The following is a 19060-nucleotide window of genomic DNA, read 5'->3' on the forward strand; positions in this document are numbered from 1 at the left end:
AGGAGTTGCCTCCCTTCCAGCAAAAGGAATGCTTCCCTGGACAGGCTGCTCATCCTGCAACTGATTTCCTCCGCTGGCACAGGATGGCCCGTGGTGTGAGACCCTGAGGCTGCGGGGAGAGAGAGGATGGACTCAAGAATTCCTGGACGGGAAGGCTTTTCCCTGCGCTGCCCACAATTGCTGAAACACTAGGTCGAATAGCCCGGGGTGGCCTATATTTGCGTGGGAACCGTGTATGTGTGGAATTTTATCTTATTTTGCTTCAAGCTGACCATCGGGGCCAGAAGATGGGCGGCCGTGACAATCCTAAATTCCCCATCCCGTCCCGGTAGGCTCCATTCCGAGATCTCTGTCCTAAACGTTCCAAGTGCGTGTGTATCTAGCGACCTCACGAAAGCCCTCGTGGTCGCGGGTGCCAGACACACGGATCGGGTTTGCAGCCGGTTACCCAGTTCTAGGGCTGCCTCCTCTCGGACCGGCCGCAGAGCTTGAGGGAGGGGAGCGGTCTGGCAGGCTGTGGGGAAAGCTGATTTTGGGAACGGCTGCCTTTACGTGCGGAAGGTCGCTATGGAGCTGGCAGGCACGGGGGGCTGCTTCGGCGAGGCGGAGCGTGTGCAGTCGCCGCTCCTGGCTGAGCTGTGTGCTTGGAAGAGGGAGGCACGCCGCGGGTTGTTGGCCTCAGGAGTCTGGCTCCCTGTTCCCACCCCCTGAGTCATGTCCACTGGTGCACCTGCTGCTTTTGGAGCAGAGCTTGCACACGATCGCCGTTACTCTTCAATAGCACTAACGTGCACTCATCTAGGAGATCTGTTTCTTTCCCTTTCTTTCTCTGCCATGAAATAAGATCTCCAGGAGTGTGTGTGTGTGTGTGTGTGTGTGTGTGTGTGAAGGAAAAACACCTTCTGAGTCATTGCCTGAGAAGTTTTTTTATTGCATTTTTTCAAGTGATTCAAGGTTGTGAGAGCAGTACAGGGCAAGCAGACATTTAAACAGAAAACAAACAGCCAGGTGGTAAGGACCTGTGCTTTACTCTGCCCCAGGGCAGGTAACTCCCAGCCATTTCTGACGCTGTGAGCAAGTTGGAGAGTGGGGCTGGGGAGACTTCTCCCGTAGAGGTGGTGGCGCACACACACACACACACACACACACACACAGACACACAAGAACCGCAGCCTGTAAGAGAGAAGCTTCGGCACCTGTGACGACCTCAGAGCTCCCATTTGTGTCTCGTAGAAGCAGGAAGGTCCTGATGCACATATGGAGACCTGGTTCCACCCACCCATCGCATTAGCTGGTCATGAACCGTGAAAGGGCGCTCTTGTGAGCTCCCGAGGGCCCAGGGAACTAGAAGGAAGCCGTGGAGCACGGGCAGAGGCGTCTAGGCCAGGGGGGCTGGGGGGGGGGGGGGGGGTTGGCTAGCCACAGCCCGAGGGCAGCCACCTGTGTGGGGAAGTCAGGCTTTTTGTGTTTTTAAAAATATATATTTTATTGATTTTTCGCAGAGAGGAAGAGAGAGGGATAGAGAATCATCGACCAGCTGCCTCTTGCACACCTCCTACTGGGGATGTACCCGCAACCAAGGTACATGCCCTTGACAGGAATCGAACCCGGGACCTTTCAGTCCGCAGGCCGACGCTCTAGCCACTGAGCCAAACTGGTCCCGGCGGAAGTCAGGTTTTACTGGTGCCCAGCCATGCTCACTCGTTTCTGTATCGTCCGTGGCTGCCTTCATGCTACAAGCACAGAGGGGAGTAGCTGGCCGCACGGTATGGCCAACGCACCCAAAACATCATCTCTCTGGGTCTCTCAGGGAAGCGTTAGCAGGCCCCTGGTCTAGACAACTAGTCAGATGAGTCAGGTGTTGGCTAGAAGTCCCCAACTCATGGTGCCAAGAGGAGGACGGGGTTGGCTTTGGTGGTTGTCATGCACTGTGTAATTTTAAAACGTCTTTATAAGCCGGCACGATGGAAAGTCTCATTCACCCAATTTTGGAGCAGCAAGGTGGAAAGTGAAATTAGACCTGAGTACAGTTTCTATGTTACCTGGGCTTCTATCATAAAGCATTGCTCCACTGCTTATATATACCTGAGTCAATGTCATGTCTCCAAACTTTTAAAAAGATGCAAATGTAGGTGATTTTTAAAGTATTGGCATTATGCTTTTATCTGTAGCAGAATTCTACAATGCTCAGCATCAAGGGCTGTGGCTATCCTTTCAGTCCTACATCAGGTAAAACTCTTTAGACTAATAGTTTCCCCATCTTTGAACCCGTTTTAAGAGTCACCAGAAGCCTGTAGGTTAAGACACCAGACACATTCCCGAGCTGAGCTTGCCAGTGCCAACATGCTGGACCAGTTCAGTCAAACATGCCATAAAATTATGACTGTTTTATTCGAATTAACGGGACACTTTCCACAATGGCAGGAGTTCAAAAGCCAGACGTGGGCTCCAGGTTATCATGCACATGTTGGTGACAGCTTTGAGCCTTGCCTTTGTGGTCAGGTCTGGTGAGGAGAGCAGGGTCTGACCAAAAGCACAGCTCACAGACCTGCAGCCATGAAAACTACAGTCTCCATAGGGCTGTGTTCACCAAGCTACACAAAGGCAAGGGGCTGGGACCTCGCTGTCCTGACATGTCAGAGGTGACCTGGAGGTTTTGAAATGCCCTGAAGGAGAGGGCCTATTATTTGATGTTGGTTACAATGAAGGGTAACTCTCTTCTCCTTGTTTGAATATTGGGTAGATTCATAAGTAAATGATGATTGACGGACACTGCCTGCAAATGTGATCGTAGTTGATTTGTGACCAGTGGCAACAGAAAAGCCCTCCAGGGCACAGGAGCCCCGGGCTTCCTCTCTAGACTCAGATGGACCACCTGGCTGTGTGCTTTGTCTAGGCCCGTGGTCGGCAAACTGCGGCTCAAGAGCCACATGCGACTCTTGGCCCCTTGAGTGTGGCTCTTCCACAAAATACCAGGCCTGGGCAAGTCTATTTTGAAAAAGTGGCGTTTTACTGTTGTCACAATCGTTGTACTGTTGACACTTGGCTCTGCAGACTAACGAGTTTGCCAACCACTGGTCTAGGGTTTAAATGGCTGGGCCCCCAGTTCTGGAACTGTTCCTTCTACCTGGGCGAATTTATAAAGCTTGAAATAATGACGTAGGGGAGAAACGCCGTGTTAGTGAAAATATCACCGGGAATTTAAATATGATTTTTTTGAGACGTGTTAAGAGTTACAACATATAACTTATAACAGCCCACATGATAAATTATAACAGCTAAGCAAACGAAGGCACAAGAATATGAAACTTTTTCTTCAGTTTCAATTCAAGTGTAATAGGATCTTAATAGCTGAAGGAAACGTCACCATTCTGTATTATTTTAAAAAACAACGGTCCTAGTTCTTAGGTATTTTTTCCTTAAGAAGCCAGCAAGGTCTTTAGGTTTGGCCTGTCCCATCTTGGAATGCCACATGTAAATCCGAACTTAAAGGTATCCTTCATGTTTAAAGAAGGAGCATAGTAGGGCTGGTTTTCTGAAAAGAGGACTCCCTGTTCTTCCCTGTTCTTTTTTTTAAATATATCTTGTTTTTTTACAGAGAAGAAGAGAGAAGGATAGAGAGTTAGAAACATCGATGAGAGCGTCATTGATCAGCTGCCTCTTGCATGCCTCCTACTGGGGATGTGCCCGCAACCAAGGTATATGCCCTTGACTGGAATCAAACCTGGGACCCTTCAGTCTGCAGGCTGACACTCTATCCACTGAGCCAAACCGGTTTCAGCTTCCCTGTTCTTATTTAGGAACAGAAAGGTGAGAGACCTTCACGGGGTGGCTAAGAAAAGATTTCAAAAAAATGATTGCTCTCAAACCTGTATTCCAGGAGTCAGGCTGTGGTGGGGTTGGGGGGAAGCATCTCTTTAAAGCAAAGCAGCCGGCACCCCCGGAGGCTGCGAGCAGCCAGGTCGGGGCACGTTTCTGCGTGGCAGTTCTGCTCGGGGAGCCAGGCCCTCGTTAAGCTCCAGGCGGCCAGAGGCTGGCTCGGGAGAGGCCCCGGGGGTGGGGGGCACTTGAAGTTACATTCCAGGCGAACATTAGACTGTCAGAGCGCAGGGGGGCCCGAGCGTCCGCAGGATGGAGGTGGGCAGAGACCTGGAACGCACGCGAGCACATGTCAGCGATAAATAGCTGCTGACACAAATGGAACATGTGCAGCTTTTTAAGAAGGTGGGATCGAGTAACAGGCCCACAGCCATCGCTCTGGGCACTTTAGACCGCTTTCTTCTCTCCACTTGGGCTCTTTGTTGAGTCACTTCCATCAGGCGGGGTTCCACGGGATAAACCGTTTGAATCTGGTTGTATTTTATCCAGCGTTTGTTTCCCTGCGGAGATAGTAATCACACAGAAATCCTTCGAGCTCTTGTAGGAGCGTAAGGCTTCGTAAATTCCCCCTTTTTAGACGGGGTGGTCGACCTCTACGCAGAAGGGGAAAGGCCCTGAGGCCCCCGTGCCCCTCGCCACATGGTCAGTGGTCAGCATTGTCCACGGGAGAAGGCAGTCTCCCCGCCCACGGAGGCTGCCACGCCGGGCACAGAGACCAGCCCGGGGCGGCCAGGAGGTGAACACGATGCATCCCCCCATCTCCAGAGCTTGCTCCCCAGAGTCCTGTCTCCTTTTAGGTGGAGTCTAACGCACATGGCTACACAGAATGGCTTCTAACCGCCACCGATCCTATGCATGGGGCTTTGCAAAACGAAAAGGAGTTGAAAATAAGTGAACTTTATTTCCTACCGAGCCTCTGACCGCACGGGTCACCACCTCTAATGCACACCTAGCCACGAACGCCAGCTCTTAATTCCCGCCCCGAACGCTCTCAGCCCACCAGAGGGCTCACGTGGGAAACAGAGCACAGAGTCCACGGGGCCATGTGTTCTCAGTCGGGCGGACGAGGCTTTAAGGGCTTGTGCTTCAAAGGCGTGGTCCCAACAGAACGGTGGAGGAACCTGTGAGGACACCAGGACTCCTGGCTAGGCCCCTACAGGTCACCCCCGACCCCTAGCAAAGCTGGAGACTGTGGAGGGGGGAGGGGGGAAAGAAGGGAGGACACAGTGGAGGGTGTCCTTCGTCCTGGACATTGCTTCTGTGGGCCGCAGGACTAACAAGAGTGATTCTCGGGGAAAGGAAGGAGCTAACTGGAAAGATGATGCAGGTTAAAGGGACCAGGGGGAAGGAGGAGGGGGAGAAGCCACTCATGGTCTGGGGAGAAGGTCACTCTTAGCCTCACAGAGCACAGACCGCCTTCCCCAGGAACAAGGTTCCCCTCCTCCTCTTTCCCAGTTTAAGGAAACTCGGAGGAAATCGGCAACATCACCCAAATCAGGAGAACAAGGTCAGTTCTTTTGTAGCTCCTGTTCTGTGCAAACCCGACGTCCAAATAGATGAACATTAGCACAGTTAATGATAACACCAGAGGTGATGCTTTTAAGTGCTTATGTTTTGAAAATAATTGTTTTCCGTGAATTTTACACCCTAAATTGGTGGTCGGCAAACTGTGGCTCGCAAGCCACATGCAGCTCACGAGCCACAGTTTGCTGTTCTGTTGACTGAGTTTGCCAACCACTGACCTAGTCTCTCGATTCCAATAATTGCAGGCTGTTGTTCCTTGTGATTAAGCCCCTATCCCAGTGGTCGGCAAACTCACTAGTCCACAGAGCAGCCAACCATGGTTCGAGAGCCGCATTTTGCTGACCACTGCCCTAAATAATACCAGCAATGATTAATTTATGAGGATAACATTTCTATTGTAAATGAAAGAATATACACTTTTACCGGGAATAGTCCCCAGGTCAATGTAAGACTGTGGCAGATGTTCCTTCCCTCGATGTCTCGTGACCAAAAACACACCCAGGAATGACAGAGAACACCTGTAAGGAGAACAGAAACACAGAACGCTGAAACAGCGTGTGGTATTAAATAACAGCCCCCTATTCCACAAGATGGCATACATTCCACTGGTTTTGTTCTTCCTGTTTCCCATGGTAAGCTGCCTAAAACTTGTCTTAATTGCTGTAGCCAATAATATTTGTCCTCAGAACCAAGCACTGGAGAGCGTCCAACAAATCTCTGCCCCAGCTTTTCACCATCTGGAGGCTAATTCAGGCTCTAAACCCTTTGGGTAGACATTAAGTCTCATTTTCTGTCCATGCATGCCCAGACCCATTACTGGCATGCAAAACGAGCACACACACACAGAGAAAAAAATAATTTATGCTTTAATTTTCTAAGAAATTTAGTTGTCCTTGGCCATAAGAACAGTCACAGTTTCCAGATCCCAGAAGTTTAGCCTTGCCCAAATATCTTATGAAATTGCGTTTTCAAGATAGATGGGTTTTCTATGCTGAGAGTAGTCTGGGCTCCAGTTTGCATAACAACAGTCATGCAGCATACCAGATGAAATGTCCACACTACCCAATGCAATCTACAGATTCAATGCACTCCCCCTGAAAATACCAATGGCATATTTCACAGACCTAGAACAAACTCTCCAAAAATTAATCTGGAATTAAAAGACCCCGAACAGCTGCAGCAATCCTGAGAAAGAACAAAGTAGGAGGGATTTCAATACCAAGATATCCAGCTGTATTACAAAGGTAATAATGCGGGTTAAAGGGACCAGGGTGAAGGAGGAGGGGAAGAAGCCACTCATGGCCAGGGGTCTGGGGAGAAGGTCATTTTTAAAAAAATATATTTTATTGATTTTTTTTTTTTTTTTTTTTTACAGAGAGAGGGATAGAGAGCCAGAAACATCGATCATCAATCAGCTGCCTCCTGCACACCCCCTACTGGGATGTGCCCGCAACCAAGGTACATGCCCTTGACTGGAATCAAACCTGAGACCCTTCAGTCCGCAGGTCGACGCTCTATCCACTGAGCCAGACTGGTTTTGGCAGAAGGTCACTCTTGTCCTCCCAGTGCACAGGCCACCTTCCCCAGGGACGATGTTCCCTGGCCTCTGCCCTGTTCCTCCAACGCCCTCTGAGCTCCGGGGCTGTCTTGACTCCATTGTATGTTCTTGCCTCCTCTGTCAAATATTAATTGAGCATAGACCCAAACCACTCTGCTCAATTAATATTTCACAGAGGAGGCAAGAACATACAATGGAGTCAAGACAGTGTCTTCAATAAATGGTGTAGGGGAAATTAGACAGATACATGCAAAAAAAAAAAAAAAAAATGAAACCACCAGCTTATACCATACACAAAAAATAAACTCAAAATGGATACTTAAACGTAAGATGGGAAACCATAAAAATCTTAGAGGAATCCACAGGGAGCAAAATCTCAGACATATGCCAATGCAATTTCTTCACAATACAGCTCCTAGGGCAATGGATACTAAAGAGAAAAACAAATGGGACTACATAACAAAAAGCTTCTGCACAGCAAAAGAAACCATCAACAAAACAAGAAAGCCCACTGCACTGGAGAACATATTTGCCAATGTTATCTCTGATAAGGGTTTAATTCCAACATTTACAGGGAACTCATAAACAACCCAAACAAAAAATGGGCAATGGACCTAAATAGATAATTTTCGAAAGACGACATACAGAAGGCCAAGAGACATATAAAAACATGTTCAAAGTCACTAATCATCTGAGCTATGCAAATCAAAATGATAACGAGGTGCCATCTCACACTTGTCAGAATGGCTATCAACAAACAAGTGCTGGTGAGGATGTGGAGAACAATATGGAGTTTCCTCAGAAAATTAAAAATGGAACTCCCATTTAACCCAGTGATCTCACTTCTAGGAATAAATCCCAAGAAACTAGAAACACCAAACAGAAAGGATACATGCACCCCTATGTTCATAGCAGCACCATTTACCATAGCTAAGATTTGGAACAGCTTAGGTGCCTGTCAGCAGATGAGTGGATTAAAAACTGTGGTACATCTACACAATGGAATACTATGCTGCTGTTAAAAGGAACTCCTACCATTCGCAACAGCATGGATGAACCTGGAGAGCATTATGCTAAGCAAAATAAATCAGAGAAAGATAAATATATGATCTCACTCATTTGTGGAATATAATGAACAACATAAACTGATGAACAAAACAGATCCAGAGTCAGAGAAGCATCAATCAGACTGTCAAACGTCAGAGGGAAGGCAGGGGAGGGTGTGGCGAAGGGGGAGAGATCAACCAAAGGACTTGTACACATGCATATAAGCCTAACCAATGGACACAGACACTAGGGGGTGAGGGCGAAAGGACACATATGTAATACCTTAATAAAGAAAAAACACCATTAAGCAAAAACTGGTTTGGCTCAGTGGATAGAGCGTTGGCCTGAGGACTCAAGGGTCCCAGGTTCGATTCCGGTCAAGGGCATGTACCTTGGTTGCGGCTCATCCTCAGTTGGGGGAGTGTGCAGGAGGCAGCTGATCAATGTTTCTCTCTCCCTTCCTCTCTGTAAAAAATCAATAAAATATATATTTTAAAAAGCACCATTAAGCATTATTGGACTGCCATTTGGAACCAACGGATGATCCTATACCTTGGTGATCCTCCATCAAAGTCCTGTCCTCTGCAAAGATGTCGGCAATGATGCCCAGCAATAAAGGGTTAAAGCTGGGCACCCAGATCCGGGAAAGGGATGTCACCAATCTGATGGCATTAGGTCCAAAGCTAGATCTGCCCATCGTGGTCTTTTCTGCTAGGTGATCCTTGAGGTGTCCATAGTTCCCTGTTTGAGATCTAACCTAGGGCTCCCCAAGGGTGAGACAGGTCTGCTGTAGTATGGAAAGGCATGGAGTAGCTACAAGGAGCCAGTGGCTGGAACTGAAAGTCCCCAATGTTTCAGAACCCTCAGGCAGATACCTACATCACAAAGTCAAAGTCACTGAGCCTTGTGTTGGGTGTGAAATTGAAAAACATTTCCTTTAGGAGCCCAGGAGATGCTTGTCTGTCCTATAATTTTCCAGTTTTCTGTGCCTCATGTGCAATGCCAACAATCCTACATAAAAGTAATAGAACTTCAGATATTTACTCACCCAAAAAAATATATAAACAGAGAGAGAAAAGCCGCACCCAGGAATTCCTTATAAAATATGATGCCTGCAACAGGAACAGAAGACAACATTTTAGGATAAGAATATTTACAATAAGCTGCACATTGGTTTTCAAATCACGCCAATAGAGGAGGCCCCATTTAGCCATGGCTTCTGTTACCCAGGGTCAAAAATATTAAATGAAAAATCCCAAAAGTAAACAATTCATAGGTTTTAAGTTGCAGGCTGTCCTGAGTTGCATGAAGAAAACCCACACCCCCGGGACATGAGGTATCCCTCTGTGCAGCATGGAGGGATATACACTTAGGTAGCAGCCATCTTGGTTGTTAGGCTGACTATGTGGTAGTGCAGAGTCTGTGCTCAAGTCACCCTCCATTTACTTAATAATGGCCCCAAAGCACAGGAGGAGTGATGCTGGCAATGTGAACATGCCAAAGAGAAACCAGAAAAATGTATTAATTTTTAAAATTTGCCCACTGGCAGTCACATTGTTTGCCATGAAGTAAAAAAAAAGAGGAGCCGATTAGGAAACAGATAAAGCCCTACCTACCTCCAAAATACAGGCATTTTTGCAACAGGAAATGAAATCTCAATATTGGTGAATTCATCCAATGAGCCAAAGAACCAAACAGTAGGAGTGATGTACCTGGTTCTACTGTATTTGGGTTGGAACCAAGTTTAAATTTCATACTTTTTAAAAAACACCATTGTGTCTGACACATTAAAAAACTGTCCATAGCCAAAACTGGTTTGGCTCAGTGGATAGAGCGTCTGCCTGCGGACTGAAAGGTCCCAGGTTCGATTCTGGTCAAGGGCATGTACCTTTGTTGCAGACACATCCCCAGTAGGGGGTGTGCAAGAGGCAGCTGATCGATAATTCTCTCTCATCGATGTTTCTAACTTTCGATCCCTCTCTCTTCCTCTCTGTAAAAAAAATCAATAAAATATATATTAAAAAAAAAAAGAATGTAATAGTAGAAAAATAGAGGCTAGCACAGCAAAAGCAGTAATTTCTGTTCTCATCTGTCTGGCCTTCCTCAAACACTGGGCTGTTTTGGGCCCTCTCTCTGATCAAGGTGGCGAAGGCCAGAGAGGGAAGAGTTAATGGACCTGGGATGTTTGGCCCGAAGACAAGACACAAGAGGACCCTTCCACTGCTCTCATCACCAGCAGGGCTGGCAAAGGGAAGACTTCAGAAAGCAGAACTAAGATGAATGCCTTGAATTCACAGGGAGGCTAATTGCTGTCCAATATAAGGAAATAATTTCTAACAATTAGAGCTCTCCAAATAATTAGAGTAATTTAAAACGGGTCTGAGCTGTCTTGGGAGGCAGAGAGCCTTGGAGAGCATTCGCTTACACAGTAGAAGAGCATTCCTAGGCTGAAACCTGTTTGGCTCAGTGGATAGAGTGTCAGTCTGTGGACTGAAAGGTCCCAGGTTCGATTCTGGTCAAGGGCATGTACATTGGTTGCGGGCACATCCCCAGTAGGGGGTGTGCAGGAGGCAGCTGGTCGATGTTTCTAGCTCTCTATCCCTCTCCCTTCCTCTCTGTAAAAAAAATCAATAAAATATATTTTTAAGAGAGAGAGCGTGCGTTCCTAGACCTGTGGTCAGTAAACTGTGGCTCTTGAGCCACATGTGGCTCTTTGGCCCCTTGAGTGTGGCTCTTCCACAAAATACCATGGCCTGGGCGAGTCTATTTTGAAGAAGTAGCATTAGAAGAAGTTTAAGTTTAAAAAATTTGGCTCTCAAAAGAAATTTCAATCATTGTCCTTTTGCTATTTGGCTCTGTGGACTAACGAGTTTGCCGACCGCTGTCCTAGAGGGTGTGATGGAGGAAACTCAGACACTGTGTGAGGCTGGGAGGATATGGGTTACACAGATCCTGGTAACTGAAGGATTCCTTGATTTTCTTACATGCCTGTTTTGGGGGTAGAACACCTGAGTACAGAAAGCCAAAACTCACCTGCAATAATGGCACTGGTTGTAAATAAAATGTGGTTCACGGGCACCACCGCCACTGTACTGTAGAGTTTCGTGGCTTGATTCAGGAACCTAGAGCAGAAGGCACTTACTGACGCTCTGGCTTTAAGAGATGCCGGGCAATAAGTTAACAATAACATCGAGAAATGCATGTTCTTCAGCTACAACTACAAAGGGAGAGGAAGTGCAGTAAAAGGGCATTTCCAATCAGCAGTCATAGCGTATATGCATCTGATGTATGAGATCAGATGTCAGGTTTTATGGTCTGTTTAAACCAACAACAGTAACAATGAAAAGCAATTAATCATATTCTGAGGCCACAGAAGTTTGAGTTGGAAGCAATTCAAGCTGCTGGACTGGTATCACACTGCGGCTGATTCATTACGATAGGCCCTAGAATCTGTTAAATATCATATCGAGGGAATAGTATAGCTTATGCCTTGACATGCCACGTGCCAAGAAAGAAGATGGAGAAGGAAAAGGAATGTTTAATGTTTCAAAAACAATGCTGAGGGCTCCAGCTGCAGAGCACATGTGGGGAACTCGGCTTCTCACTTTGGCCACCAACCGAATTCAGGTTCCTGCACTCAGCAGTGCTGCCCGCCAGGGACTAGAACATTCTCTAGAGCAGTGCACTGCACTGACATCACCTGGGTGCTTTCAAAAAGCATGAATGCTTAGGTCCTCTTCTTGAGCAATGGAAAAAATAATTTTTGTGGGCGGAGCCCAGGTATGCCTATGCAAGTATATACATGCGTACATGTGTGTATATACATATACACATATATATATGGATTAAGCCTCCTCAGGTAATTTTAATGGGCAAGCCAGAGCTGAAAGCCACAGTTCTACAGTTCCACTGTGTTCACACAGCTCCAGTATGCAAGGTGCAGGGACCGAAACAAGGGCAATAAGAATGCAGTTTACCTGTGCCGTATCTACCTTTTAAATTCATCAAGCAGAGGTCAAGGATCATGATGCTAATCGTTACATGCTAAAAGGTAGCAGAGCAGCCCTGATTAATTCAGAAGAAGGGAAGAGACAAAACAAGCAAGACTCAAGTATTAGAAGCACACTCAGTCTTATAAGGAAATGACTAATGAAACGGTGACAAAACATCGGTTCCTCCAGTAATTGTCCGCACTCCCAGTTACAGGGCCTACAGCCAACCCATGACAATGGGGCTTGACTTCTAGGACTAAGAAAGGAACCGATCCCTTCCCGAGTGTGCGCTCTGACTTCCCCGCTGGCGCTGGGATGGCGGTGGCTTTGCATAGCGTTTTGGGGGTAAACAGAAGACTTTCTGGTTGATTCGAGAGCCTAGCAGGCAAAGGCATCCTCACCATGTGAGATGGAGGGGAAGCTATTGGAGCAGAGGGGTGGCGGGGGGGGGGGGGGGGAATAGGCGGGGAGAGCAGAAATTAAAAATGTTCCATGTCACCACTATTAGGCCCCAAGAGAAACATAAAACAATCATTCCACAATCCCTTGGGTACGAAGCAAATTCTGGCCTGAGATACAAAGTTCTGGGGAAAGGATTTCCCTCCCGGCCAAACGTCTGGTTTCGTCCATCTCTGGGCAATTAATGAGCATGAGCTAAGAAGCGAAGGTGAAGGGTTCATGTATTTCCTATACTTAGAAATGAGATCTGGATGTGGACCTGCCCCTTTGATTTATTGCTAATGACAACCTGTGTACGGTGGATATTAATTACAAGCAGAAGAGCATCAGGAAAGTATCAAAGTGCACTTAGCTGGATTATGGCTGCACTTTAGAGCTCACAAGATGTGAAGGCAGCGCTCAGTAAAAACGTCTTATTGGATGTGAAGGATATTGCAAGGCATGTTAGCTGAGGATAAGCCGTAGACCCTTCACCCTTCTAAATCAGTTGCATCTAATTTTAATTATCATCTGAAGCCAAGAAAGACGGACGCTCAGGGAAGCACAGGAATGCTGAGAGACGGGTGAGGACATGGGAGCTAACTTACTTGACTTGGAAAGCACAAGATGTGATCATGATGATAAGCATTATATAGAAGATGGGATACGTTAGCTGTATCTTATCCGTCACAGAAAAAGTGATCATGCCCGAGACGGCTTTCACGGAAATAACAGTCAATGAGGCTGAAAAACAAAACAAAAACAAAAAAGGACACAAATAAAACACATACCTGAGACAGGATGAGAAATAAATACAGGAAGCGTACATGGTACAGGGGTCCATACCCCACTTATGCGTTAAGCATGAAGACTCGAGCTAAGCAGTAGCCCTGGTGCTTAAGCTGGGCGGGCGTCAGGTTGGCTTCTATCAGCTGAAGATCTGCCGTGGGACTGTGCTTTTTATCTTTGCAGCAAGATGCTTATTTTCCAGCCGTAACTGTCGAAAGGATGCTACAGAGGTTATGATTACTAATAGACGGGAAAGGAGAAAACAGTGAAGGGAGAAGATAAGAAAAGTCAGATTGTCCATGTGACATTAACGGGAAAATAACTATGAAGCTATACCAAAAAAAAATGTAAAGCCAAAGAGATGAGAAGACCGAAAAGTGAAAAGCAACCCACTCTGTGAGTTGGCTAAGAGTTGTACTTAGTTTGTGCATGAACCCTTTGTTAATAAATGCCTAGAAGTTTCATTAAAATATTTTTTTGAAGAAGACACTAATAGGAAGCAGGACCAGAGCTGAGGATGCATTTCTCAGAGTCAACCATAACTCTAAGATTTACATAAGCATGTTTCCACATTTTCTATGCTGAAGAGGAACCTGCCCTTTATGGGAACACGTTTTTCTTAGTTTCCAAATAGCAGCAAAGAAAAAGTGACCTGACAAGGTTATATCAATGTGAACGCAATGAAGCATTTTCTGGAAACACTGAAGAAGACAGGGCTTCCTTTTTGTCTAGATCCCTTGAAATATGTTACTTATGGTTCCACAAATTAGCTGAAAGCTACAGAAAAATAGAGTTTTACATGAAATCAAACATAATTATCAGTCAAAGGCAAGGGGAAGGAGAAATACTGTTTTTGTTGCTGCTGATATCTGGTCATATATATCTGAACTTTACTCCTTTTAGTTTCTGAAAAGAATATATATATATATATATATATATATGACGTTACCTATTATATATATGATGTGCTTAAAATAGCAGGTGAAGTGTTCCAACCAGGAAAAGCCTTCCAGAATCTCCTTTTCCAAAAACCGAAAGTATACTTTAACTTGAAGGGTACTAGGGCACACTTCCAAATTAGGCATTTTCTTTCTGTTATAAGTCACACTTAACAGAGGAGACCTGGTAATAAATTCTAAAAACAAACTGCCAATCCCAACAAGGAGGCCCTTACAACTGGGCACCTCTCTTCATTTTAAAATGTCTTTTGACCTGACCTTTCACATATTTTCTACAGAGTGTGACAACAGTCATATGTCAGCGAATCTAGGCAATGTCAAGTATCTACTGAGATGTGTGTTACTTGATGGTTTAAGTTTGTAAAGTTAGCTCTTGAGGGACCCTGATTTCCTCCTAACCCCGTTGCTTGTAATTAGAGCACAATGTGATTATGGCCCTGTGGTCTGAATAGCTTGGATTCCCAAAGGGATGGCTGATGGAGAAACAGCTGAACACACTGCTCCATTAGCCGCAGAACCTCAGGACTGCCAAAGCCCTGAAAGGTCACCGACTTTTAAAAAATCATCTAATTCAACAGCCACCTGATGTTAAATTATACTTAAACACAAAATAAAAACAAGACTGGAATTCTTTACCAAACAGCTAAACCAACCATTAGTTGCTAGAGTTGATCATTGCATTTTCAAAGCATGCACAATCATCAACTGATTAATCACTATTAATTATAACTCTGCCGAAACCGGTTTGGCTCAATGGATAGAGCGTCAGCTTGGGGACTGAAGGGACCCGGGTTCGATTCCAGTCAAGGGCATGTACCTTGGTTGCGGGCATATCCCCAGTAGGGGTATGCAAGAGGCAGCTGATCGATGACTCTCTCTCATCGATGTTTCTAACTCTCTATCTCTCTCCCTTCCTCTCTGTACAAAATCAATAAAATATATTTTAAAAAAATTATAACTCTGAAAGTTACTTCTAGACTGGTATCAAGTTCTTCTAAGATGTTATTTTGGTGGGGGGAGGGTGGTTGATGAGGACAGATGAAAATACAAAACTGTAATGCAGTCTCATTCTAATATTGTATATATAAAAATAAAATATTATGCAGAAAGAAGATTAGAAGAACCTACATACTCTAGGTAGTGGGATTATGAATAAATTTTAAACTAATTTTTTTAAAACTATACAAATACACATGTTCGTTTAAGAAAACTTAGAAAACGCAGAAAAGCCTTAAAAGAAAAATGAAAATCACTTATAACCTCAACATTCAACTCCAGGTCATTCTTAACATGGGGGAGATACTCTTGTAGTTATTTTTCTATCTTTATATTTTTCAATTATTTCCAAGAAAAAAAATGCTAAGTATTCAGAGAGCAAATATAATGACCAAAAAGTAAAAAATTGTTAAATATATTTTTAAAGAATTAAATGTATATCAATTTTAGTAATAGACATGCAAAGTCTAGTTTACATAAATGAGACTCAGTTTCTTTCTATAAATCAGAGTTGAAAAGTAGAAATAGTGAGAAAGGAATAGAATGCTCAAGTATTTTTCCTTTCTGACTTAGCATGGCCTGATTACAAAATTAGGAAACAAAACACATCCTTACCTAGAAGTGCCACCAGGGTTAGTAGAATTGCAATGTGCGTCATCCCTTTTCTTTTATAGAAATATAGGAGAACGCAGAAAATTAGTATTTCTGAAATCTGGAAATCAAACAAAAGAGTCAAGTATAAATTATTTTATACAAAGTCTTCAGAATGTCACATTTCTTTGATTTTGCAAGTTATGAGAATTGGTAAAGTGACTAGAATCCCTAAGGACAATTATAAACATGGGAAAACAATACTTAAAACCTCTGCTCAACCACGGGCTTCCATTTCTCACCGGATTCGGGGACCACAGTTCCCACTGATGGAGAGAAGCAAGCTCTTCCTCACTTACATAGAGCATGGTAGCTGAATGGATGAGCGTGCGGATTGTTAATTTTTGGTGGGGTGGGGTTGGGCGATGAGGGTCATTATCAGTTCTAAAACTCATGTATGACTTTTTGTAAATCCGCTTCTGAGGTTTCAGATAAATAAAACACGGGTTCCTATTATTCATAGAATGGCTGCAGTTGCCCTGGGTCCTGTCTTATGTTAAGACGTCATGGCACTCCCAGGAACAAAATATTTAAACAGCATGAATTAATGTTAATTTTTTTCTAGCAACATTTTCCCCCCTCTGTGAAAATATCAATATTAAAGAAGCTGTGATTTCTGCGGGTTGCTGCAACCCACAAAGAGGCTGCTTTGCTGCTATCTGAGGTCAGAAATAATAACAGCGCTTCATGCATGCTCACCACATGCTTTAGTTGTACTAATTCATGGAGCCCTCACAGCAACCTGTGGAGTGGCACTCTTACTATCCCCATTTTACAGATGGGGAAACCAAGGCTCAGAGGGGTTTTGCTGGCCTGGCAAAAGAGCAGTTATCATTACTGTAGTTATGGTCTTTGCAGTCATGGTTTATAGAAAAAGCACAGAATCTGCCACATCTAAGGATTAAATATTAATTATTTAGATGTTAACAGATTTAAACCAAACTTTAGCTCAAGATCTTAGCATGTAATGGATAAGTTCTAGTCTTTAGAGATACAACATCTAACAGGTTAAATTTCAAACTAACATAATATAGATCTATTTCCCTTAGAGTCTAATGCCAATAGTGTTATTTAAACATGACTTTATTAAAGGTTTATTTTATGCTATCTTATAAATATCTGGAATTATATACATTTTTGGTGCATTTTACTTTCAAATGTATTTTTATGGGACTATGGATCTCTCCCAGGACTGTGAAATTTCTGCTACAAAAATTCCCCTCTCTCTACTCAGAACGACTAATAAATTGAGTTGCTTTTGGAAAATAGTAAAATGCTCTTAATTTCAAATTTTTGTGTGTGTGGAAACATAAGGTTTCATAAAAAGTAGCCTTATTCTTTTAAATAATAGAATGGTGTTAAAATGGTTTTCTCTGGTGTTAAAACAATGTAAGATACATCATCATCAAACAATGCTGCTTATTCCCCCCAAAATAAGTCTTGATGCGTCTTTAATCTCCAAAGGATTTAACTTGGCCTATTAAACTTCTGATCATAAACTATGGGACCCTTTTCTCACTGGATGGACAATTTGTTTTGCCTACAGACAAAGAATAACATGTGTTGGTAGGACTTCAAGTTTAGACCATCATGAAGTACAGAACGAGTCCTTCTAGTTCTTAGATTTGATGGATGACAGCTGCCGAAGTTCAAGGACTGGGTATGGTGAACAAGTAGGAAGATACAATGGGGTGGGCAGGCAGGAGACACAGAGCATGACAGACCCAAGGAAGGCTGACCTGGGTTGGGAAGCCCAGTCCTAAAGGCTGATGGAGGGCAGGGGTTAGGGGAGCCTTCTGATATGAGAGAGGAGGGAGTTGAGGGGAGTAGATGGTGAGTTCAGTTTTTAAGATGCTGCATTTGAAGGACCTCTGGGACATCTATGCAGGATAGAGTAATCAAGGGACAGATGAGACATAGATGTGCAGCTCGGAAGAGGCCTGGGGAGAACTATAGATCTGAGGTTGGAAGTCCTTCCAAAGAAGGATGGTGGGTGGGCAATGAGCTCACCCTAGGAAACCCTGGTTGAATATGTAGCATGAATAGGTAAGAGTGGTTGGCAGAAGACAAGGAGGTGACTATCAAGAGTCTGGGATGGGCCGAAACCTGTTTGGCTCAGTAGATAGAGCGTCGGTCTGGGGACTGAAAGGTCCCAGATTCGATTCCAGTCAAGGGCATGTACCTTGGTTGCGGGAACATCCCCAGTAGGGTATGTGCAGGAGGCAGCTGGTCAATGTTTCTCTCTCATCGACATTTCTAGCTCTCTATCCCTCTCCCTTCCTCTCTGTGGAAAATCAATAAAATATATATTTTTTAAAAAGAGTCTGGGACAGAATAGTTGGAGAAGAAGAGGAGAAACAGGGAAAACAAACTGAGGAAGCAGAGAGGCGAGCAGTTTGAGACGATGATGGGTCATGAGTCAATGCTGCTTAAGGTGCAAGAAGAATTAGGTTCCCACCTCACCCCACCCCTCAAAACACACACACACACACACACACACACACAAAAAAAAAAACAACAAAGAGAGAGAGAAAGCAATTGCATTTGGCAATTTGTGGGGAGGGATCGACTAGATCAGCGGTCGGCAAACCGAGGCTCTCGAGCCACATGCGGCTCTTTGGCCTTTTGAGTGTGGCTCGGTGTTAGAGGCATGTCTTCAAAATAGACTCGCCCGGGCCAAAAATCGACTTCTGTGCATGGGCCACAAAGTTTCAATCGCACTGGATGTGCACGCCCGCACGTGGTATTTTGTGGAAGAGCCACACTCAAAGGGCCAAAGAGCCGCATGTGGCTTGAAAGCTGTGGTTTGCCGACCACGGGCCTAGATTATAACAAATGGTGAGTGAGTAGGAGCTGAGAAAACAGAGGGGAATAAGTGGAGGTGAGTGGAAGAGAAATACAAGTTTATTAAAGGGTGTGTAGTATGTGAAGATTTAAAAAAAACAAAAACAGAGGAATCTTTGAATTCAGGGAAGAAAAAGGGGTCTTCAGGTACCTCCCTTTGGACTTGGAAGAGAGGGTTTTGGGGGGTTTGTTTGTCTGTTTTTACTTTGAGTTTTCCTAAAACACGATGCTCTGAAATGTGCCAGATCCAATGTTGTGGAAATTATTCCAGTCACGGGTCACCCTCAAAGATGGGCTACCTGGGAAACTGGAGATGTCTATTGCTGAGTTAGTGTTTCAAATGCTTCCATGTTGGTCAAACACATTTGCACTGTAATGAGATA

General features: G+C 44.7%; 1 protein-coding gene across 3 annotated transcripts in view; it reads right to left on the minus strand.

Annotated features, from left to right (window-relative positions):
* Window positions 1-914: 914 nt before the first annotated feature.
* Window positions 915-19060, minus strand: part of NIPAL2 (NIPA like domain containing 2) — a 65050-nt gene continuing 46904 nt past the window's right edge. For 2 of the 3 annotated variants that reach the window (XM_084864590.1, XM_084864589.1), the window contains 6 exons: window positions 15798-15894; window positions 13047-13182; window positions 11042-11130; window positions 9057-9120; window positions 5827-5921; window positions 915-4379 (listed from right to left, as the gene is read on the minus strand). In XM_084864590.1, coding sequence (XP_084720716.1) covers window positions 4267-4379; window positions 5827-5921; window positions 9057-9120; window positions 11042-11130; window positions 13047-13182; window positions 15798-15894 — 594 coding nt within the window. In that variant the 3' untranslated portion in view covers window positions 915-4266. The other variant, XM_084864591.1, reaches the window with a different exon arrangement.

Source organism: Pipistrellus hanaki, assembly GCF_964339955.1.
Source record: "Pipistrellus hanaki genome assembly, chromosome: 17".
Classification (NCBI taxonomy): domain Eukaryota; kingdom Metazoa; phylum Chordata; class Mammalia; order Chiroptera; family Vespertilionidae; genus Pipistrellus; species Pipistrellus hanaki.